The sequence below is a fragment of the Neofelis nebulosa genome, chromosome 9 (assembly GCF_028018385.1).
Source record: "Neofelis nebulosa isolate mNeoNeb1 chromosome 9, mNeoNeb1.pri, whole genome shotgun sequence".
Classification (NCBI taxonomy): domain Eukaryota; kingdom Metazoa; phylum Chordata; class Mammalia; order Carnivora; family Felidae; genus Neofelis; species Neofelis nebulosa.
The window spans coordinates 125350175-125375131 of NC_080790.1; the positions used below are offsets into that span (position 1 = coordinate 125350175).

Genomic DNA, 24957 nt, shown 5'->3' on the forward strand with positions numbered 1-24957 from the left:
TCAACGTCGCTCCTCATCAGGGAAATACAAATTGAAGCCACACTCAGATATCACCTCACGCCAGTCAGAGTGGCCAAAATGAACAAATCAGGAGACTATAGATGCTGGAGAGGATGTGGAGAAACGGGAACCCTCTTGCACTGTTGGTGGGAATGCAAACTGGTGCAGCCACTCTGGAAAACAGTGTGGAGGTTCCTCAGAAAATTAAAAATAGACCTACCCTATGACCCAGCAATAGCACTGCTAGGAATTTACCCAAGGGATACAGGAGTGCTGATGCATAGGGGCACTTGTACCCCAATGTTTATAGCAGCACTCTCAACAATAGCCAAATTATGGAAAGAGCCTAAATGTCCATCAACTGATGAATGGATAAAGAAATTGTGGCTTATATACACAATGGAATACTACGTGGCAATGAGAAAAAATGAAATATGGCCCTTTGTAGCAACGTGGATGGAACTGGAGAGTGTGATGCTAAGTGAAATAAGCCATACAGAGAAAGACAGATACCATATGGTTTCACTCTTATGTGGATCCTGAGAAACTTAACAGAAACCCATGGGGGAGGGGAAGGAAAAAAAAAAAAAGAGGTTAGAGTGGGAGAGAGCGAAAGCATAAGAGACTCTTAAAAACTGAGACCAAACTGAGGGTTGATGGGGGGTGGGAGGGAGGGGAGGGTGGGTGATGGGTATTGAGGAGGGCACCTTCTGGGATGAGCACTGGGTGTTGTATGGAAACAAATTTGACAATAAATTTCATATATTGAAAAAAACATTAAAAATATATATACATAATGTTCATAAATTAACTGAATACTCCCATAAATCCTGGATGGACTATTAACTTGCTTACTGCCCAGTCCATTTTCCTGTGAGTAGAAATACAATCCATGGTGCTGGCAATACACTTCACTTGTTTCCTTGTTCCTCTGCCCTAAGATGTTTAGCATTTTGGCATCTATCCCTGGTGACAGCACAGGTCCCAGAGCCCTGTAAAAGGTTCTGTGAGAACCTGGCTCAGGTAAGGTACTAGCTTAGGTGGACTGACCCATTTTCTGAACTCTGTATGGCCTTCTCAGCACATTGCAATATATTGCAAATCATTGTACTGTGTTTCAGATTCCAGTTTCCATTCAAGGCCTTCTCCCTTGCAGTCACCCCAGCAGTGTTCATTCTAACCAACCCCATGGGAAGAGAGCTAGAGTTTTATTTTGCTAAAATAAAATCAACTGGGGGGTGCCTGGGTGGCTGAGTCGGTTGTGTCCAACTTCGGTTCAGGTCATGATCTCACGGTTCATGGGTTTGAGCCCCACGTTGAGCTCTGTGCTGACAGCTCAGAGCCTGGAGTCTGCTTTGGATTCCATGTCTCCCTCTCTCTCTGCCCCTCCCCCTCTTGCACTCTTTCTCTCAAAAATAAACATTAAAAAATAAATCAACTAATACCTTTAAGAGCTTTATATTTTACAAAATGCATTCACAAATGTGATTGCTTTGAGTCTCAAAACAATTCTGGGAGTTAGGTACATTTATTTCCATTTTACAGATGAGGCCCAGAGAAGTGAAGCCACTAGTTGAACTGGTGAGTGACAGGGACAGATCTCAAACCGGCCTCTTCCTAAAAACTGACCTTTGCCTGCAGCAAAGGAGAGCCAGAAGGAGGAAAATGCCCTTGGGGGCAGGAATCTGAGCTCTGCTGGAGTGGATTGAAGTGGCCACAAGTAGGAGCACTGGGACAGGACAGACTTGTTGGGCCCATGGTTGTGAGAGCCTGCGGCCAGACCTGCACCTGTGAGTTTGGAGTCTCTGGGACTGCTCCCTGGTATGGACCCTTGGGCAAATACTGCACTCCCTGAACTTCAGTTTCCCCATTTGCAGGATGAAAATAACTACTCCTCTGCCAACTAGAAGAATTGCTTTGATGATCTGGTGCCATGGTGCCTATGATGCTGCTGTGGGATCTTCAAAGTGCAGGGCACGAGGAGTCCTTTAAGCCAGGTTTACTTACTCCAGGTGAGGGCAGGTGGGACTCCAATGAGGGTTCCTTTCTTTCCTTTTTTCCTTTTCGACTTCTTATTTTTACCTTCGTTATTTTATAATGTCCTTGTAAAACGATGCAAGTGATTATGAGATTAAAAAAAAACTTTTTTTTAATGTTTCACTTAATTTTTGAGATGGGCGGGGCGGGGGGAGAGGGGCAGAAAGAGAGGGAGACAAACCGAAGCAGGCTCCAGGCTTTGAGCTGTCAGCACAGAGCCCAACGTGGGGCTCAAACCCACGAACCATGAGATCATGGCCTGAGCCAAAATCCAACTTAACGGACTGAGCCACCCAGGTGCTCTGATTATGAGATATTTAAAGTAGAAATAGAAAACCCCAGGTACTCCCTCACCATCCCCCCCCACCCCGGCCCCTCACCCCCACATCCTGCTCTGCAGAGAGATAGCCACAGTTTGTGGTTTAGTGTACCTCCTTCCAGGCTTTAAAACCATGTATCCATACATATTTTTATGCATATCTTTATATATATACACACATATATATACATATATATGTATATGTATATATATGTGTGTATATATATACATATACATATATACACATATACATACACACGCTCACTTATTCATACAATTTTGTTCTTTAAATTAAAAAAAAAATGTTCTCTACACTGTTCTGCACCTTGCTTTTTTCCCCTATAACAATTTTATCTTGAAGACCTCTATATCAGAGCTGCCTAATTCAGTTGTATGTCTGGGCATTTTGTAGATAGATAGATAGATAGATAGATAGATAGATAGATAGATAGATATTTAACCAATTTCCTACCAATGTTATTTAGATCATTGCTAATTTTTAAAATATTACCAATAGTACTGTATTAACCATTAGTGCCATTAACCATTGTTACCATGAGTGCTTGATGGACAAGTTTGTGCCCCTGTAAATATATTTTGAAGGGTTATCCTTGTGATACACATTTTAATACCTGATAGGTATGTTAAACTGCCAGATTCCACTCCCACCAGTGGTGTTCGGGGTGTCCTTTTGTCTTCAGTGGCTCTGTGGGGGAGAGGGTGATTTTGTACCCCTTCAGGGGACATTTGACAGGCATTGGAGACATTCTTTGTTGTCACAGCCTGGGAGGTAGTGCTGGATGCTACTGGTGTCTAGGGGACTGAGGCATCCAAGGATAAACAGGACAGCTCCCGCTGCAAAGAATTATGTCAGTAGTGCTGAGGTTAAAATACCCTGGCCTACACCTGTGCCAGTGCTGGATATTACCAGTTTTTTAAGCTGGCTATTTCTGATAGTGTGAAAAAATGATACCTTATTTTGTTTTGTACCTCTTAAAGAGAATGGAGTTATATTTACTGCTTATGTTATATATTATTTGAATTTGTGATGACGAATGTGTATTAATTTTGTAATTTTCTAGTAAAGCCACCGAAGATTTTTTAAGCAACACCTCTTTGATTATTACTATGCAATCTGTCCTTAAGATTTTGTCATGTAGGGGCACCTGGGTGGCTCAGTTGGTTAAATGTCCAACTCTTGATTTCAGTTCAGGTCATGATCTCACGGTTTGCGAGTTCGAGCCCTGTGTCAGGCTCTGCGCTGATGTGCAGAGCCTGCTTGGGATTCTCTCTCTCCCTCTCTCTCTGCCCCTTCCCTTCTCCCTCATGCTCTCTCTTTATCAATAAACATTAAAAAAAAAAAAAAGAGTCATGTAAGTGCCTGTTTGTCTTTCCCTGAGAAGGTGTAGAAAGAATCCCTCAGTGTAGGCCTTGAGAACTTGTCAATGCTCACATCCTCTGGCCTTCAGAATTTCTCTACTGCACTTCCAAGGCACCTTCTCCCCGTGAACACCCAGACCCAGGAGCCAAGTCCAAGAATTATATTAGCCCAGAGATATTCTTTATCACAGACCAGGGCCCCCAAATGAAATGTATTCTGCAGCTGACTTCAGGACACCTAGAATACCCACCATGGGCTCATCTGCCCAAATGCCAGGAGAAAAAAACAACAACAATAAAAAATCCTCATGCTTATTTCTCAGCTGTGAAACCTGAGGTCCATTCACCCTGTGAATTGTCCAGCCTGTCACAGCTGAGCCAAGCCCGTGGTGCTTCTGCAGAGCCTGAAGCTGCTGGCATAGGTTCTGATGCAGCATGAATGCTTTCACCTTCCCTCTGCTGGGTCCTATCAAATGGAAAAGGAGTGGAGCCCAGTCCTAAGTGCTGCTCAGCATGTCAAGGACTCCTGGAGAAGTGCCTACCCCTTTCACTTAGCTCAGAGAAGCCGGAGCCATCCTGGAGGAAGTGTGCATGGACAACCTCTCAGTAATCCCGGATACTCCCAAGAAAGTGTCCCACGTGGCAGAAATGGCACAGACTTGCCTGCAGCCTCTGAAGATCACCCAACAGCAGACTTTGAAAGTGGGAAGGTTGCTCCTGGCCTAGTGCCAGGTCCAGGACTTCTGCCAGAAGTTCTGTGCCTTTGATCTGCAACCTGTTATGGTTATCCAGTAAGCAAAGGCATATGCGGAGGCTGCCTGGTCTGATGGCTCTCTCCACTCTGAAAGACACAAGTCATGTCAGTGAAATGAAGCATCCAACCTGTGAGGCCAAGAATGCCTGGGACACCCTTGCATTGCTATCTTCATGAGAGAAAACATTTAGAGGTTCAACACGGGAAGGGAGGGGAGTGATCTATGAGAAAGAACACCCATCTGCAAATCAGGGGCTGAGTTCTGCTCTTATCTCATGTACCCTGGGACAGATAACTGTTTTTCTCTAAGGGCCTCAGCTTCCTTGTTAAGTGGTTGTTGGAAGCATTCACTCTGTATTTCAATGTGCAATTTTCTCAAATAATAACATTGCCAACTAGATAAAGCTGGCTAAAATAAAGGAGAGATCTAAAATAGAGTTTAAAACCAGTCCAATATCTGCTGGTTGGTTTTTCTCATTCAAAAGTAATAGATGTTCAGAACAGAAAAAACAAAACAGAACAAAACAAAACAAAAAACCAAGATATGGCCAAGCACAAAGTAGTTCATAGAGAACATTGCCCTGGAGATCGTGCTGTTGGCATCATTCTGGGATCCTTCCAGATAAGAGGTTCTTAACTTGGATTGTTTGGATGGGCTTTGTGGGAAGAGAGCCCCTGAGTGATTCAACAACCCCCTTTTGTGGTCCATTTAGGATATTTGAGTTGTTTTGCCATTACAAAGAATGCCATGCACATACAAGCTGGATGAAAAAGAATTAGCACTTAATGAGAAAGCAAGCAGAAAAAATGGACAATTTGAACACCTGACAAAGGTGCTTTAAAGGGCACAAAAGGATGCCAAACTGTCCCACAGTGCACAGAAATTACCAATAAGAGACAAATAGATCAATGCTCACTTTAAGCCATTTACGTTTAAGTTAACACATACTTACTGGACAGGTGCTGCTGTATCTGTGCCAGGTGCTGTGGACTCTACAGGCAGCCCAGCCACTGACCTCACAGCTTTCAAACTGGTGGAGACCGACACGGAAATTATTTCATGCAGAAACCGTCATTTGTGTTTAAGCAAACTACCTTCATGCATGAGTGGCACAGTAAAACCCTGAATCATTTTGTTCCCCAAGCTCTTCCTGACCCAGCCTCCCAGCCTCTGAGGGCCTGCGTGTTTCAGCCTTGAGGAGAGTTCTCCTTCCAGCTCACATCCAATCCAGAGGTTCCCTCCAGGTGCCCCTGAATGGAGGCCATTCAACATTTGTCCTCTTCAGAGAACAGGAAGTTTACTACCTGGATTTGAACTCTACTCGTTTGAAACTTTTCCCTCTATTGAACTACATCCTCCCTCCCGGTAGGCTCCTCTGATTGGTCCCAGAACCTCACAAAACAAGTCTGCCTTTATCTCCAACCTGCAGGTCTTCGGGGGAGGCACCCAATCCCATGGTCTGCCCCCAAGACAGTACCCAGCATCTGTGATGTCCTTCCCTGGCAGAATAGGCCTGCAAGTCCCCTGTTGATTCATCAAACCATGCGCATGCCCAGACTAAACAAAGTATCCATGAACAGATGGTCACGGCATGGGGGCAGCAAGGCCCAGACCTTTGAGGACAGATTATGCTAGTGACACTAGAAAACTTCCTGCAGCTTCAGGAGGGTGGATGGGGACAGAGAGAAGATGAGCCAGCCCTGATTGGAGGACCTAATTGGCTGCCCTCCCAAAAAGAGCCTGTGTGCCTGGAACAGTGCCTCCCACACTAATGTGTGTGCTAATCTCCTGGGGGTTTAATTCAGCAGGTCTGGCGTAGAACCTGAGATTCTGCATTTTTTCCAAGCTCCCAGAGGTATGCTGATACTTCAGGGGATACTTTGAGAAGCAGAGCCCTAGGGCAGTGGTATCATAATACCCTGGAGGAGCTTTAAAAATACAGAAAGTTTGGCCTACCCCAAAGTGACTGATTCAGTCTTCTGGTCCATTTATTAACAAGGTCTCAACCTAGACTGCACATTAGAATCATTTGAAGAGTTTTTAAAATGTTGCTTCTCAGGGTAGAGACTCACTTGTCTTTCTCTCTCTCTCTCTCTCCCTCTCTCTCTCTCTCTGTCTCTGTCTCTTGCTGCTTTAGTTTGAAAACCTGACCGGCCTAATTTGTTGTGGGAGCAGAGGTTCCCAGCCCTAGCTGCACATCACCTGGGAGAATAATAAAATGTCAGTGTCAGGTCACCTCCCTGCAGACCCACTGAATCAGAATTTCTAGGGGTTAGAGCCAAGAGATGAGCATTCCACAAAGCTCCCTAGATCATTCTGAGGTGAAGCCCCTGGTGTGGAGTCTGAGGGAAGAATATTCTGGGATTCCTGATACAGATACAGGTTACCACATGCTCTCCTAAACATTCAGGGACTTGAGTGTTTAACAAGTGCCATGGATGACTTATGAAATGGCAACTTTGGGAAACACTGGGGTAGAGGAAAGATCCCTGGATCAGAGTCAGAAAGACCGTGCTCCTGGTTCGAGACTTCTCAGAGGTCACAGGCTCATTTCCTCATCTGTAGAATGGAGGTGATGGTAATTGCATGGGGCAGAGATGGGTAACTACCCCAGAGGTCTACATACGCAGTCTATAGGACAGTTTGTGTTGAAAACTGGCTGTCACAGGCTGTCACAGAGACTACATTTCCCAGCTCCCCTTTACATTTAGGTGAGGCGGCCACATGACTGAGTTCTGGCCAATGGAGCAAGGGCATAAGTGAGGAGGGCTGCTACCCATAAAAACCTCCCACAATGTCCTCTGCTCTCTCTCTCCACTGTCTGCCCATTGGATATTAAATGCCCACTGGATAGCAATGCCTGGGTGATCTTGGAAGCCACATGGGAGGGTTAACAGAACTCTCTGCCCTTCTAACTTACTGCTAATTGGACCTCATGTGAGTGAAAAATAAACTAGTGTGTAAAGTCACTGTGATTTGGCAATCTCTTAGAGTAGCTAGTGCTTTGTTAACTAACATACTGCCCCTAGGATTGTGGCAAAAATGATCTCATGCAGAGGCTGCAAACTGACAATGCGAGGGCTTGATCTAACCCACAAATATGTTTTGTTATTTCTGTGCCAGCCAGTGTTTTTGTTTTTGTTTTTGTTTTTTTCTCAACACATTTTAAAAGGAGAGATTTCATGTGATCATCTGGACCTCCAGGTTCCTGAAAACCTGGGATAGCTGGCAGCCATGTTGCAATCCACCGTGGGAGTAATTGGCTGGAACAAGGAGCAGCTGTGCACCAGGTGGAGCATGTGCCCTCCCAGCCCGCCATGTCTCCGCCACACCCTTAGGGCATTACTGGGGCCCTGGTAGCTTCCTGAGTCAGCAGGCCCTGATGTAATAGATGCAGATATTAGATGCATTCACTGTTAGGATTTTTTTTTAAGAAAAAAATCTGTGTATTTATTTTGAGAGAGAGGGAGAGAGAGCATGTGCGCTTGAGTAGGGGAGGGGCGGAGAGAGAATCCCAAGTAGGCTCGGCACTGTCAGCCAAGGGCCCAACTCAGGGCTTGATCCCATGGACCGTGAGATCATGACCTGAGCCAAAATCAAGAGTCGATGCTTAACCGACTGAGCCACCCAGGTGCCCCCCACTGTTGGGATTTTTCACAGCACATTTCTTCAGGTGACTTCTAACTCCCAGGAAAACCATTCATCCTGCCCAAAACTTGGAAGCAAAATCTCCTGAGGGATCTTTACAGGCTGAAAGGATGTGCTCCACCCGCCTCCCACCCCACCCCGCCCATAGCCAGGGCCCTTTCAGCATCTGCTATATATGGAGACAGGGGTGTGTGGAGAAAAGGGCTCAGGTATATCTGGGGATAGATCAGACAGACCTGGATCCCGACCCCAGCTCTGCTTCATCCTAGATGGTGACTGGGGTCAGGCAGTTCGTGTTTCCTGAACCTCTGTGATCCCATCTGTCAGGTGTGGACGTTAGAACTCTTCTCATAGGATTTCTGTAAAGTGTCTGGCGAAAGGACACTTAGACCATGTTAATTCCTTCTCCTTTCCCAGGCCTGGTTTGCCCCCGGGAGTGAGGGAGAAATCAAGCAGTATCTTTAGAAACAAAAAAAACCCCCAAAACCAACTTCAAATTATTTTTAAAAGATATAAATAAAGTACTTCTATTGTAGCTGTATTAGTCTGCTCGGGCTGCCACCAATTAGGGTGGCTTAAACAATAGAAGTGTACTTTCTCACAGTTCTGGAAGCTGGAGTCCAAGATCAAGGTCCCTGTAGAGTTGAATTCTACCTCTCTTCTGGCTTATAGACAGCCCCCTTTTCACTATGTCCTCACAGGGCCTTCCCTTGGTGCTTGCTTGAGGAGATTGTGATCCCTGGTGTCTCTTGCTCTTGTAAAGGATTGGGGCCCTACCCCTATGACCTCCTTTAGCCTTAATAAGCCCCTTCATCACCAAATACAGTCACATGGGGATTTTGTGGGGGGACAATTCAGTCCATATTAGAAGGAAGACTGGAAGATCCAACAAAGAAAAAAAGAAGCACGCGTGATCTCCTCTTGCCCGTCTCTACTCACTGTGATGTAAACCACTTTTACTGACTATCCTTCTATAATTTATATACTTTAAATTTTAATTGTATGTATTTTTTGGTAACCTGCTTTTTCTTCTTTTTGTATTTTAAATATTATAGTAAGCTAAACTAAATAGAGTTTTTAGAGTAGCTTATATAATTATAACCTGTTTTTAATTGTAACCTTTAAGTTGTAACCTTCCTCATTTGGTAGATATAAATTATTCCATGGTATGAACATACTCTAAGTTATCTAATCCCCTATTGTGTGGACACTTAGAACTCCATTTTCTATGGACTTGGATGTTAGCTCTTGACCTGGGCTAATAACTTCATTCACCTGAGCATCAATGTCCCCATCTGTGTTATCAAGATAGTAACGATACCACCTCAACTGAGCTAATGACTCAAAAGTGCTTAGCACAGTGTCTGGCACATGGAAAACCCTCAAAGCTGTTACTATAATAACATACATATTATAATACCAGTGGTAGACCCAAGTGAAAAAGTTCCGTCAGGCTCTCCATCTCGCTGTGCACTGAGTTCACATTCAATGGCAACCCCTTGATGGCTAAGTCCATCCCTAGTTCTCACAGAAGAAGGGCAGAAGCAATCCCATCACTGACAAGGAACAGCCAGTCTCCAGTGTGAATTCATACAATGGACTGTCAGTATATGTATTTCAGGGTTTTTCAGATTCCCGGCACCCAAACTGAATGTTATTTTCCTGATTCAAACTCTCCAGTGACTCCCCAGTGCCCTTAGCATGATGTGATAACTCCTAAATGTGGCTTACCAGGCCTGGCATGACTACTGAGCCTCAACTGTGACCCCTGTCTCCAGCCAGATGAACAGCCACGGGTCCCTGGAACACCCCACCCTCTCTCTCACCTCTGGGCTTTGTCCCTGCTCTTCTCTCTGCCTGGAACACGCATCCCTTTCCCATCTTCTTGTATCTGGCTAATTCCTCCTCATTCTTAAATTCTCTACTTAGACATCCTGAGTAGATGCTGATAGCGCCCTACCTGTGTCCCCTACTTTCACCATTTCTGCACACCAGCTGACCCCCAGCTGGCAGCACCCACATTTATGGTCTGAGGGCTTTTTGTAGACCCAGGAACCCACTCTGCCGACTGCGGGGCAGGCCTGAAGTGCTGGGGAATTAACACTCCCTGCAAGGAACAGCCTTCTAACAATGGACTGGCAGGACTCGGTGTGTAAATACCCTGGCTCTCTTCCTCCTCGGGAGGGGCTTTACACCAGCCTCAGAGTTTCACTGCGGGATTAAGCTCCAGGCGCCCATGGTGCTAACTTGCTTGAACATATACCTTCCAAGGCCGCCTTTCTTGTCTGTGTCATCCTGCCATTGCCCTCCCAGAGTTTCCTTCTCCCAAATTAACTGCTTGTCCTTGCATTCTTGTCTCAGGATCTGCTTCAGAGAAACCCATACTGAGCGCCATGGCTCCTGAGAGCCTTCCTTGGCAAGTGGGGCAAGCAGATGTCCCTCCCTGACTCTACCACAGCCCCAGTCCTTACCTTAGCACAGCACTCGTCACATTGTGGTATAATTGCCCGGGTCCCCACAGAAACACAGACAATTCACTGGGACAAGTTAAAATGGATGGGGAACATTTGAAAAGATGGTCAACTTCACTTATGACTTAATGAAACTCAAAGAAAGAATGCCAGCCGATAAATACACATAGAAGGGCAAAGTTGAAAATGTTTTTACAGCCTCTGATAACTGATTCAGCCAAGGACCATCAATAGAGGAGAAACCGGATACCCATAAGGTCCTGGTGAGAAGAGGCAAAATGGGCATTTAAACATGGAGAGGGGTGGTTACCACTCAAATCCAACTTGGCGTCATTAATAGCGGGACAACAAGACATCGTGGAGCTCCTGCCACAAGGCAAAATGAAGCACATGGCACCACCCACGAAGGAATGATTAAATGTTTGCCCCCAAAATGCCTCACCCGAATCTAGTCTTCCCTTTAGATCCAAGTACTAGTGTATAGGAAGTACAAGGGAGAGTATGACAAGTTAAAGGGCAGAACAGTGACCAATCAGACCCCCAAGTGGAACATTCTACGGGACACCTGGCCTAGTCTCTCTGCGAGTTAACACCGTGGGGAAAAAAAATAAAAAGAAACAAGAACCATTCTCCAAAAAGAGACTTGAGAAGTAAAAACAGAATTCATGGCATGGTCCCTGACTGGATCCTGGTTCAAACAAACTATGAAGATCATTCTGGTACGACTGGAGAAATATGAGTATGAACTAGATATCAGGGCCTTATTGTGAATTTTTTTAATGTGAAAAATGTGTTGTTTATGTGAGAAAATGACCTATGCTAGATATAAAGTATGTAATACTGAAGTATTTCACCAATGAAGTATCATGATGCCTATAATTTGTTTCAAAATACTTCAAACCCTCCTCCCTTAATTTTTTTTTTTTTTTTTTTTTTTTATTTTTTTTTTTTATTTATTTTTTAATATATGAAATTTACTGTCAAATTGGTTTCCATACAACACCCAGTGCTCATCCCAAAAGGTGCCCTCCTCAATACCCATCACCCACCCTGCCCTCCCTCCCACCCCCCATCAACCCTCAGTTTGTTCTCAGTTTTTAACAGTCTCTTATGCTTTGGCTCTCTCCCACTCTAACCTCTTTTTTTTTTTTTTCCCTTCCCCTCCCCCATGGGTTTCTGTTACGTTTCTCAGGATCCACATAAGAGTGAAACCATATGGTATCTGTCTTTCTCTGTATGGCTTATTTCACTTAGCATCACACTCTCCAGTTCCATCCACGTTGCTACAAAAGGCCATATTTCATTCTTTCTCATTGCCACGTAGTATTCCATTGTGTATATAAACCACAATTTCTTTATCCATTCATCAGTTGATGGACATTTAGGCTCTTTCCATAATTTGGCGATTGTTGAGAGTGCTGCTATAAACATTGGGGTACAAGTGCCCCTATGCATCAGTACTCCTGTATCCCTTGGATAAATTCCTAGCAGTGCTATTGCTGGGTCATAGGGTAGGTCTATTTTTAATTTTTTGAGGAACCTCCACACTGCTTTCCAGAGCGGCTGTACCAATTTGCATTCCCACCAACAGTGCAAGAGGGTTCCCGTCTCTCCACATCCTCTCCAGCATCTATAGTCTCCTGATTTCTTCATTTTGGCCACTCTGACTGGCGTGAGGTGGTATCTGAGTGTGGTTTTGATTTGTATTTCCCTGATGAGGAGGGACGTTGAACATCTTTTCATGTGCCTGTTGGCCATCCGGATGTCTTCTTTAGAGAAGTGTCTATTCATGTTTTCTGCCCATTTCTTCACTGGGTTATTTGTTTTTCGGGTGTGGAGTTTGATGAGCTCTTTATAGATTTTGGATACTAGCCCTTTGTCCGATGTGTCATTTGCAAATATCTTTTCCCATTCCGTTGGTTGCCTTTTAGTTTTGTTGGTTGTTTCCTTTGCTGTGCATAAGCTTTTTATCTTCATAAGGTCCCAGTAATTCACTTTTGCTTTTAATTCCCTTGCCTTTGGGGATGTGCCGAGTAAGAGATTGCTACGGCTGAGGTCAGAGAGGTCTTTTCCTGCTTTCTCCTCTAAGGTTTTGATGGTTTCCTGTCTCACATTCAGGTCCTTTATCCATTTTGAGTTTATTTTTGTGAATGGTGTGAGAAAGTGGTCTAGTTTCAACCTTCTGCATGTTGCTGTCCAGTTCTCCCAGCACCATTTGTTAAAGAGACTGTCTTTTTTCCATTGGATGTTCTTTCCTGCTTTGTCAAAAATGAGTTGGCCATACGTTTGTGGGTCTAGTTCTGGGGTTTCTATTCGATTCCATTGGTCTATGTGTCTGTTTTTATGCCAATACCATGCTGTCTTGATGATGACAGCTTTGTAGTAGAGGCTAAAGTCTGGGATTGTGATGCCCTCCTCCCTTAATTAAACAAACATGGCAAGCTTTAACCAATGATTGTATTCAGGTGATGGATATATGGGTGTTCATTGAGCTGTCTTGTTTGCTATGTCATATGTTTGAAAATTTTTTATAATAAAAACTCAAAAAGGAAAAGCAAATAAAAACCGTGATACACCATTTTTTACCCAGAGGTTCAAAAAGAAACAAAAAAGTTTAACAGTACACTGGGTTGGAAAAGTGCAGGGAAATGGCCTTTTTGTGGATTCTTAGTGGGGAGCATAATATGGAATAGCCTCTCCCGAGGGAACTTTGACACAGGCAAATTCTTTTTTTTTTAATTTTTTATTGCTTTTTTTAATGTTTATTTATTTTTGACAGAGAAGACAAAGCATGAGCGGGGAAGGGGCAGAGAGAGAGGGCGACACAGAATTCGAAGCAGGCTCCAGGCTCTGAGCTGTCAGCACAGAGCCCAACATGGGACTCGAACCCACAGACCGCGAGATCATGACCCGAGCCGAAGTCAGACACTTAACCAACTGAGCCACCCAGGTGCCCTAAGAGACAAATTCTTTGGTCTAGCAATTCCACTTATAGGAATTTGTCATATAAATTATACTCAAACGTGCACAAATCTGTATGAATAAGGATTTTTACTGCAGCATTGTTTTTTGTGTGTGTGGTTTTTATGTGTGTGTGTTTTGTAAGTTGGCTTTACCCCCAGCGCAGAGGCCAACTCAGGGCTTGAACTCTAGACCCTAAAGTCAGAACCTGAGCTGAAACCAAGAGTCAGAGGCTTAACTGACTGAGCCCCCAGGTGTCCCTGCAACATTGTTTTTATAACAAAAGATTAAAACAGCACATGTGGCATAGGAGTTGTTACATTAATTATGGCCCGTTCATACAATGCAGACTGTTAGTATGGGCTAGATCTGTGTTGATAGGAAACTCTTTCCAGATATATTGCTAAGTGAAAAATGCAAAGAGCAGGTCAGTGTCTGTCTTATTTTTCACTGTATTTCTGATACCACTGAAGTGACTAGCACACAATGGGTGCACAATGACTATTTGTTGAGGGAAGGAATACACATTTGAGGTGTAACTGCTGTGGCATGGACACCTGTATGCATTCAGGTTGAAGACCCAGATAGGGACTGTGGGGCATCCCAGTAGGGTGGGGGCTCATGGCTCTGGTGGTATAAGAATTCACCCAAGGCAGAACAAAAGAGATAAAAGTTTATTGAATACACTGCGAGGCAGCACTTGTGAGACAGCAAAGGGGAGACTGCTGAGAGGTGGTGGCGAGGGGCTAAAGTTATAGGGTGGAGTAAAAGAGTTATGGGGATGTATGCAATTGTCCTTTTTGGGTAACCTTAGGAACTGTGCCTGGTTGCAATTGGTCTCTTAGGGCCTATGGCTATTTCACGGTGGCTTGTTTAATGAACCTGTTTGCATCAGCTCGGTGGTCACTCTGGGCCCTTTTGCCTCGCTCTACATTCCATTGCTCTAGTCTGTTGCCTAAAAGCAGCCTCTACAGGGACCAGATTTTTCACCTTGATGGAATATCTAAGGTCTTACTTCCCTGAATTCAGACATTTGAATTTTTCCTCAAGACACACCATATCCTTCTTTGTAAAACCAAATCATGAACAACAACATACTTTGAGGAAAAAGAAGGAATAAAAATTTCCTGAAAGGGTGACAAAGAAGTTGCCAAACCAGGAAGGCTAATGTGGCAACTGGGAGTTAATAGAAAATGCAGCTCCAAGCCTCCTGGCAGCCAAAGCAAAAAGGGAAACCCATGGACCACAGAACTTTTGTTGTCTGGTAGAAGGAAGGACACTGATTCCTCAAGAGCCATGCTCATCAATCTGAAAGGATGATGTGCTAAGGAGTCCTTGCTTGGTAGCATCACATGAGGGAGGGAGGGCAAATTGAGAAGCCTATCTCCCTGGTGCATCTATTTGTTCAATGGTAAATAAATTAAAACAATATTTATATCAAGGGAAGCACGGGTGTATTAGGGAACTTTATATGAAACTCCCATGAATATTAAGCATAAACTAAGTGACAACAGGGCATTACAGGCTTTCTTGGGCTCCTGTAGTTGTGCCTCAGTCTCCTGGGTGAACATGTGACCTTGGACCAATGACTTGACATTTCTGAGCCTCACCTTCCTCCCCTAGTAAAAATGATTATTGTGCAGATGAATGAGATGATGCGTATAAAGTGCTTGGGTTGATAAAAAGCTTGCTGTGCTGTTGTTTATATCATTATCATAGTATCATGACCTTATCACTAAGATCATATATTCTGGAGCCAGACAGGCTGGGTTCGAATCTCGGCTCCACCGCTTACTAGCTAGGGGACCTTGGACAAGGTCACTTAGCTTCTCTGTGCCTCAGTTTCCTCTTCTGTAAAACGAGGCTCATAGGATTATTGTGAGGACTCAGTGAGTTGATGGTTGTAAAGCCTGGGCACACGGCAAGTGCTATGTAAGCGTTTGCTCTATATTTCATAGTTTGTTCCCCTCTGCCCTTAGAGATCCTTCAGGAGAAATGCTAGGAAACAACAGCTCCAAAGAGAGAAAAGCTATTTCCAGACACTGATTTATACAAGGAATGGGTCTCTATAACACCAGGTGTCCTAAGAGGTATTTGCTTCTTGGAAGACTGAGAGTCAGAATGCGTTAACAATGGTGGAGTCTTGGCAGGTGGCTGGCCAGATATGAGCTATTAGGGGGACATGGCCCATTCTCCTGTGGCTCCTCCAACCCTTCCACGGAGCCTGACGGAGGGGACTGGTAGCTTTTCTAGCAGGGGCCAGGGGCGTCCCTAGGGGAGGAGGAGGGAAGGAGATCCCGGGATCCCCCGCGCCCCTCCCCCACTTGCCCAGCGAGTAATGACATTCACGGAGAGGGGAGGGAGGGAGCGAAGCAGAGGGGCAGGCTCGGCGAGGCCATGTGATGCTGGGCGAGAGAGAGCCGCCGCCGCGGAGCCTCCTTCTTTCCTCCCTCTGATTCCGGGCTGTCATGGCGACCCCCAACAACCTGACCCCCACCAACTGCAGCTGGTGGCCCATCTCGGCGCTGGAGAGCGATGCGGCCAAGCCGGTGGAGGCCCCCGACGCGCCCGAGGCGGCCAGCCCCGCCCATTGGCCCAAGGAGAGCCTGGTTCTGTACCACTGGACCCAGTCCTTCAGCTCTCAGAAGGTAGAGCCCAAGGGAGCAGGGGAGCCGGATGCACCCAGTAGCGAGGAGGCTTGGGGGAGGGGATTCAGGAGGAGGAAGGGGTCCGAGGACCTGGTGAGAGGCTGGAGGGTGGGATGTGGGGGTTCGGGGACCCGGAGGATGGAGGATGCTGGGCCGCTCTCCAGGGAGGTGACTGGCGCTGTCTTGGGCCCCAGGAGCACCGTCCCCAATTCTGGGAACATCCATTCTGCCTCTTTCCCTCCCAGAAAGACCTGGTCTGTTGGAGGGCTGAGAAGAGAGACAAAGGCAAGGGGAAGGGAATGGGCACTGCTGGGAAGGCGGCCTGTTGGAGGGGGCAGCTGCTGCGGGAAGGGAGGAGGAGCGCTTCCTGGGATCCAGCCTCCAGCCCCGGTAGCCCGGTTGTGGGCCTCCCTCCACGCTGCTGTCCTGGATACGACAGGCCCTCCAGATCACAGCTTCTGCCCAGCTGGGAGCCTTCCTCTGGCTGGGGCTTGAGGGGTCTGTCCCTGGTCCTCTCCCGCACCCCCACTTATCTTGAGCTGAGAAAGGAGTTAACCCATCTCCTAAGGCAAGCTCAGTTCGGCCCCTAAAATCTGTTTTGCTCTTAAAGACAGAGAGGGCCCCTCAGCGCCTTCGCAGACCCAGTTGAGCTGGGTCGCAGTTGGGAATCCAGCCTGATGCTGAGTTATCAGGGTTCCCGCTTCCTGGGGGCGAGGGCCAGGCACAGCGCCTGTGACAGGGGCGCCTCTAGGGGCGCAATCTCCCACCCTAGGCGGCTGTCCGTCAGTGGGGCACGAATTCAGCACCATGGCCAGGGCCCAACAACGTGTGCTGCTGGGTTCCAAGTGGCACCCATTGTCAGACCCTGGGATTCCTCTTCTCCCTGGGAGATCCTTTTGTTCCATTCACTCATTTTCCAGATAGAGAAACAGGTTCCGTAAGGAGAAAGGGCCTTGGAGCCAAAAGACTTGGGTTTGAGTCTTGGTCCAGGCTCAGTTCATCATCTGGAAAATGAGATAACAATAATTATAATAATAGCAGCTACTTCTAATTCCCAGCCCTTCTCAGAGTTGCTGAGAGAGTTGTTGAAAAGGCAGTATAACTTCGTGTTCTAGACTGGCAGTGCTCAAACTTGAGCATACATTGGAATCACTGCATGGTCCTGGTTAAAACACAGACTGCTGGGTCCCACCCCAGATGTTCTGATTCAGCAAGTCTAGAGTGGGGCTCAAGATGCTGCATATGTCCAGCCAGCTACCAGTGATGCTGATAAAGCTGGCCCACTGATCCCCCTTTGAGTAGCTCCAGTTTAGAGTATAGGCTGAGGCCAGACAGTCTCCAGTGGAAGAGCCATCCTCCCCAGTAATTCACTGTAAAACTTTAGACAGGTCGCCTTTCCACTCCAAAGCCTCAGTTTTATAATCTGTAAAATGGAGCTAATGGCAGTACCTTTCTCAGAGGGCTATTTTGAGGGTGAAATAAGGTGACACAAAAGAAGTGCTGATGGCAGTGCCTGGCACAGGGTCAAGTTTCTGATCATTATAGGTGTGATATCACCACAGTGCTAGGTGAAGGAGGGGTCAAGTTAACCAGGGCCACTCTGGGACTCATCCGTAAATTTTACAAATGCCTGCTGAGCACCTACTGCATGCCAGGCTCCGTGCAAGTTGCTGGAGTTTGGAGATGTATCGGACTGACGTCCAGATTTCAGAATACCTTCCTATCCAGAACCTCAGGATCCAGACCCCAGTGATTGGGACTGGACAGGGGACAGAGGGATGGTACCTTCCATTACCATTCCCAAAGGGAGCTTCCTGCTCCTCCCCTTGCCCCCATGGAAGATTTCCTACTCAGCCTGCACTCAGGGCTCAGGTAGCCCCTTATTCAGGCATGGGACTGCTCACTGCAACCTCATTTGTGACCAGGCCAGCCTGGGAATCCTCCTGCCTCCCTGTCCATGGACTTCCCGTTGCCTAGGGGCCTGTGGTGGGTTCTAGAGACAGTGTATCCTGGTGGAAAGGGCATGGGCTCTGCAGTCAGATGGTCTTGGATTCCATTCTCATCTTGAGTGCTTACTGGCTGTTTGACCTTGGACAAGTCACTTAACCCCTCTGTGCCTCAATATCCTCATCTGTCAAAAGGGACTTTTGCATCCAACCCTGCAGAATTCCTGAGGGTTTGAGAGGACATGGACATATGTTAAGTGTCTGGCACATAGTAGGAGTTTAGCAGGTGAGTTTCCTTCCTTTCAGTCCCAAAGGGCCCTGCCTGCATTCGGGGAGCAGTTCCCCTTTGTGAAGCATCTGAGAAGCCTGTCCTTAATGGTACATGAATAGCAGAAAATAGCCCACCCCCAAGAACGGTGGTGGCTCCATGGGACATCTGGGGACTATTCCAGAGCTAGAGGGCAGCAGGACAGTGAGGGGAGCCAGAGCCCAGACTCTGGGTCCAGACAGCCCAGGGTTCAGTCTCAACTCTGCCACTGACCACCTGAGTAATTCTGGGTAGGTTGCTCAGCCTCTCATGCCTCAGGCATCACGTCTGTAAATTGAGAAAAATAACAGCACCTCCGGGATAGATGAGGATTCAGCAAATGTATCCATTAAGTCACCTAGAGCAGCACCTGGCACACAGAAAGTGCCCAGTAAGCGCACTTACATTTACTAGACAGGAGAGCAACTCCTGACTGTGCCACTTCCCACTGTGTGACTGTGCACGTGTCTTCACTTCTGTAAGTCTCCGCTTCCTCCTGTGTTCAGGAGGAACGGTTCCTACCTCAGAGGGCTGTGAAGACTGAGATCATGCATGGTCACACACTTCGCACAATGCCTTAAAAATGACACGCTAACAGTGAACTTTCAGGCACCATCATAAGTGATCATTTGAGGCCACAGGGTTCAAAGGGGGTTCTAAATGCAAAGTGTAGATGTTAGCTTGCTTCTGAGGCTGTTTCTGGCCCCCCAGCCACCTTCTCCTTGGCTTGGGGGGGTGGAGAGGGGGCAGAAGGGTGAGACTGGAAGGGGCAAGAGTCAAGACACCAGCATCCAGTGCTGGCATTCTCATTCACTAGCTTGTGGCCTCAGGTAGTTCCTGATCCTCTTTGGTCCTCAGTTTCTTCCACATGAAAATGGACTACACGTTGATACAACTTGGATTTCTCCCTCCCCAGGAGGGAAGAATTACCCTGTCTCTGTGTGTCCCCATCCCTTTGAGCATCTTTCTGTCCTCACACCAGGCAGTTTTTCAAAAACCAAGATTGCTATTTACTGGCTGTGTGACTTGGGACAACTTAGCGCTGTCTCTGTGGCTATTTCCTCTTTTATAAAACGGGCATGATACTAGTACCTACCTCATTAGGCTTTTTGTGAGGATTAAATTAATCAATACACATAAATGTCTTAGAGTAGCGCCTGGTACAGAGAAAGCCCTTTTTGGGAGTTAGCTATATTGTTGTGATTTCCACCCAGGTGAGCCTCTGAGAGCCGTCCTTGGCTTCCTGCAACAAGCTTGGTTCAAGTTTCCCTTATTCCATCCTCTCAGGGTCTGCCCTTTTCTTGGAGGTACCCTTGGGGAGAACCTGGCCCAGCCTTCTGCCCCCAGGAGTGAGAGGCCCAGGTCAGGGTCCTGTCAGAAGACAGTCCTGACACCCAAGACTGAGCAGGTCTTCCAGAGGCCCCTCTCAGACATGGCAGGAGGAAGTGAGAATGGAGGGTGATCTCTACCTCCTACCCGGGCCTTGCCTTTCAAGCTCTTGGGCACTGGCTCCTAGCCCGGTCCACACTGCCCTTGACAATTTGCCCCACCCCCACCCCCAGAGGCTCACAGGTGGCAACCGCAGACCTTCCCATTCTTCCCAGAAGCCTGCAGTGGCTCGCCAGGGGCCTCCAGGAAAGAGCCAGAATCCTCGTCATGGCCTCAGGCTCTACCTCAGGATCCTAACCTTCCTTGGGTCGCAGACCCCTTCATCAATAGAGGGGAGCCTGTGAACCTTTCTCAGAATAATGCTTTTAATGAAATAAAGTAAAATACATAACATTACTAGAAGGGAAGCCAATCGAAGTATAGCTGTTGACATCCTTATAAAACAAATTCATTATGTAATAATATATGTTTCTGTATTAACCCATTCTATGACCTTACCTGGTGGCAGGACTGATCACTGTAGTGTCGAAGTTGTGATGAGTGTAACTGTAGCAATGTGAAGTGATGAAAGTATCTGATGTCTTGTGGTGACAATATTTCAGGCACTGCGAAGACTACCATGCTTTGTCGCCTACGCTCATAATTGAAGAAAATGATAACTGTCAGTATGAGATTATTGAAAGTAAACATGTGATTTCCCCATCTTAGTTCAAGGAGCCACGGAATTTATTTACGGAATCTGGGGTCTTGATTAAAATGCCCTGTGCAGGGCCTCATCCCCTCTCATCTCCCCGCCCACCCTGTTCCAGCCACACTGGCCTCCTCATTGTGTTTCAAACATGCCAGACACGCTCCTGCCTCAGGACTTTTGTGCTGACTGTTCCCTCTGCCTGGAACTCTTTTCCTCAGATCCCTGTGTGGACCCCTCCTTCACCTTTATTAATTTAAAAAAAAAAAAAAAAAAAGGATGTTTGAGATAAATACACTGAAGCTCAGAGACTCTTAAGTGTCTTTTACAAAGTCATACAACAACTAAATGGTTGGGCACAGACTCCAAGCCAGCCCATTGCAATTGCCTGGTGAGGAGGGACAGTCCCGACTCTGAAGCACCAGTGAGCTAATTCCATGCACCCGCGGAGAAGATGGTTTGCCCAGGGGTGGCTGATGTCTGGTCACACTGAGTGGTGACCACCAAGGCTGGTCCAGCCTCCAGGATGCAGAGAGGCAGATGGCCTTGGTGACTGCATGCCCTTCCCCTGGACCTGGCTTCCTCCCACACTCCCCTCCCCCGCAGGATGGCACACGGTTCTGGCCTGCAGCTCCGCTAAAGGAGAAAGTCTCCTTGGCCGCCTGCCGGCCTGACCCTGAGGCAGCTCCAAGCAAAACTGTTACATCTCTAAAGATAGTCCCCTCCCCAGGCACTAGCCCCATCTGACACCCTCACTAGAGTTCCAGGGCAGGACCTGGGAGTGGTCCCTGGGAGCAGGTGCCCTGCCAGGATGCAAGGCCAAATGTCCGGACCTGTCAAGGACAGAGGCCTGGTTTGGTTTCTGTTTCCATCCATTCAGCGGTCCCAGCTTGGCCTGGAGGCTGGATGGCTGGGCAGAGCGCGATGGATGGGCAGTTCTGCTCCAGCCAAACTCCAGCCTTGATGGCTCTGGGGCTCCTCCTGGGCTCAGGCAGGAGAATATACACATGCACACTCACCTACACATACACACAAGGACACACACTCACACTTGCATATGCACACTCATATCCACACTAATGCACACGCACTCACACAATGCTTTAACACTCACTCAGACACTCATCCATACACACCCGCACTCATGAACACATGCACACACACACACACACACTTGCACACTCATGCAGTTGCTACTCATGTTCAGGCTCACGCATGTATACACTCACACACCCAGACCCAACAGATGCCACCCCCGGTGCTCTCTCTCTGCCACAACTCCTCCGCCTCTCTTAGAATCAGCCATTCCTCCCACTGTCTCCTGCGTGGTCCGAATGTAGCGTCAGCTGGCAGCAAGGCGCTCCTCCAACGTGGAGTCCAGCCCTCATTCTACTCATGATTAAAAGGAGGCTCGGGAAGGGGCGGTGACACTCTAAGGTCACATAATAGCATTGCTGTGGCAGAGCCAGGGTGAGGACCTCCCAGCCCCATCTTTAGGACCTGCTTTTGGCTAATGGAGCAAACGAATCTGTGAATGAGCATTTGGGCCTCAGGGGCTAATTACTTCTTCCTCCCCACATGGAAAGAGGTGTTCATGTTAGCTGTGAGGGTTGGGCATGAAGTACTCTAGGACACCAATCATGATGGTGAGTGTGTGTGTGTGTGTGTGTGTGTGTGTAATAATGATGGTAGAATCCATGTATTAACCTCCCGTGCTGGGACTTTATCCATATGATCCCATCTCAATCTCATGTCAAGCTTGAAGGAGTGGATTACATTCCTCATCTCATAGAACCTAAGATTAGAGAAGTCAAGTAACTCATCCAAGATCACACAGCAAATAAACAGCAGAGCCAGGCTTCAAGTCTAGATCTGTCTGCTTCCAGAACCTGATCTCATGCAAGTAGCTAAGACACAATATGCCTATGGGGTGCCAGGCACTGTTCTGTAGGGACTAATGTATCTAACCCTCACGGCAGCCCTCTGCGGGAACTGCTAGTGGGACTCTCATTGGACAGATGAGGAAACTGAGGCACACAGATGTAAAGCCAAGTCACCCAGCAAGTAGGTGCCAGAGCTGGGATTTGAACTGACAGTCTGGCACCGAGTCCAAAGTCCAACTATGACACCATGCTGACCCTTCTGAGTGCTTAACTCCTGGCATCTGGGAGGGAGGCTGTGGACATCCAGTCCCAAGAGCTACCGACCGAGTGTGTGTGGGGACACTGATGCTCAAGGAGAACCACTTTTGCTAGGCTCAGGGATGCCCTCCCTTCCCCCTGCCCTGGAGCCTTTGGTAGAGTCGCTTGCCATCTTTTTGCTGGGGAATTTGGACAAAAGTCATCTTTCTGAGTCTCAGTCCACAAGCAGGGGACAGTTGGACCAAGTGATCTCTAATTATCTTCCAACTCAGAAATGTTGGGCTGGGTTAGGAGCAGGCCCCAGCCTCAAGGCTCTCCATTAACTTCTACCAGCTCAAATATTCATCTGGGACCCCCTAGAGACATAGGGAAAGACTAAGGAGGGGGCAGGCCCAGGACTCCCTGAAGGTGCCCGCAGGAGTCAGGACCCACTGTTTCCGGTTTCAGGTCTACTGCTAAATTGCTGTGTGACTTTGGGTAAGTTACTTGGCCTCTCTGGGCTTTGGTTTTCTCATCAAGAAAAACAGGGAGATAGCCTCTGTTCTACCCTCTTTTGGGAAGCTGTTGTGAACAACAACCAGATGGGAAAGTGTCCGAGGGCAATAAAAGGCTCAGCTGATGTTGGCAAATTATTTTCCACCTTGCTTTGTTTCCTAAATAATTTGAGAAATATTGCTATCGATCATGTTGATGATAAGAATTCCTATGAATTTCCTGGCCAGATGTACCCCTAGAGGCCAAGCTGAGTGTCCAGTCATAATAGTGAAACCATGACTTGAGTGCCATCTATGTGCCAGACACTGGGGTGGTACTATTAATACTTCCGTTTTGCAAATAAGGAAACTGAGGCTCAGGAAGTTTAAGGAATCTGCCCAAACACACACAGCAGAGCCAGGAATCCTATCCCAGGTATGTCCAGCTGTGAAACCCAGTCCCATAACTATGAGGGAGCCCTGCCCCTTGGCCCCAGATAGGGCTGTGTTCCTCCCACCAAGAGGCGCAGGGCCCTGGGAGAGTCCACCTGCCCAAAGAATGAGCAGGAAGCAACAGTGCCCCCTCCTGTGTGTGACCTCTGACCTCCCTTCCCACATGCCCCACCCCACCTGGGCAGAGTGTCCCCTGTGCGTCCGCCCGCCTTCCCCGCTCTGACCCTGGCGCCTGCAGGTGCGGCTGGTGATTGCCGAGAAGGGCCTGGCGTGTGAGGAGAGGGACGTGAGCCTGCCGCAGAGTGAGCACAAGGAGCCATGGTTCATGCGGCTCAACCTGGGGGAGGAGGTGCCCGTCATTATCCACCGGGACAACATCATCAGTGACTATGACCAGATCATCGACTACGTGGAGCGGACCTTCACAGGAGGTACGGCCGCCACACCCACAGGGGCTCAGCCACAGACCCCAGGGACCCCACAGAACCTTGGGGAGCCTGAGGAAGCTCACTGGGACTGTGGACAAGGCCCAGTCTCCCCCAAAAGGAACAGTGGGATGGCAGACAGGGCTCAGATGCCCACCACCCGCAGGGACCACAGGGCCACAGGTATGGCCACGATCCTTGGGATGCTACAAACCCTATCCCCAGGACTCCAGGGAAAGGGCTGGCCCAGACATGGCCCTAGGAGCAAAGGGGCTACAACCTCCGTCCCCAGGAGCTCTGGAGTCAGAAGCATGGCCACAGGCCCTCCGAGCCCCCGGGCAGGAGCTGGACCCAGACCATCCTAGCCACCAGGAGGGGCTCAGGTCTTCTGGGGATGCCAGGGCACAGGCAGGGCCCAGCCCTCTGAATCCCTATAAGCATAGTTAGGGCCATGGACTCCCCAGGAACCCCATAGACCTGGCCCCAGGTACCCCAGAACACTGCAGATGTGAGCAGGGCCCAGACACCCTGGAACACCACAGGACCCTATGTCCTCTCCTGCCCTCCAGCCTTCTTCAGGTTCAGAAGCCCACTGCCTATAGCAGGTGCTGCAAACCACAGCTGAGAGGGGTCCAGGGCCCAGACATGCACTGTGGAGAAAGAATACGAATTAGTTGCCAACAATGAAGAATTAAGGAGAGTTCAGTTTTAAACATCCAGGTTTCTGGCTTCTCTTGAAGCCTGCCAACACTGGGCCTAGACTCCCATCGGGCAGCGCCTCAGCAGACAGCTTGGCAGGACTCCAGGGAGGTGAGGTAGGCAGGCAAGACCACTAGGATCCCCTGTCAACTGGGGGGAAACTTTATCTCAAGAGCCTGGGGAAAGGGGTGGCACCTGGGCCACGACGATTGGGGTT

At 47.8% G+C, this 24957-nt stretch overlaps 1 protein-coding gene across 5 annotated transcripts in view; it reads left to right on the plus strand.

Annotated features, from left to right (window-relative positions):
* The window catches only part of GDAP1L1 (ganglioside induced differentiation associated protein 1 like 1), a 54284-nt gene that overhangs the window by 10490 nt on the left and 18837 nt on the right, over window positions 1-24957 (plus strand). For 2 of the 5 annotated variants that reach the window (XR_009249022.1, XM_058685698.1), the window contains exons 1-2: window positions 15904-16219; window positions 23855-24047. Coding sequence is in view for 4 of the 5 variants with exons in the window: in XM_058685698.1 (XP_058541681.1) it covers window positions 16040-16219; window positions 23855-24047 (373 nt within the window). In the remaining variant the exon portion in view is untranslated. Of the gene's footprint in view, window positions 1-1877; window positions 2013-15903; window positions 16220-23801; window positions 24048-24957 lie in introns of those variants that run through there. The other 3 variants (XM_058685701.1, XM_058685699.1, XM_058685700.1) reach the window with 3 other exon arrangements.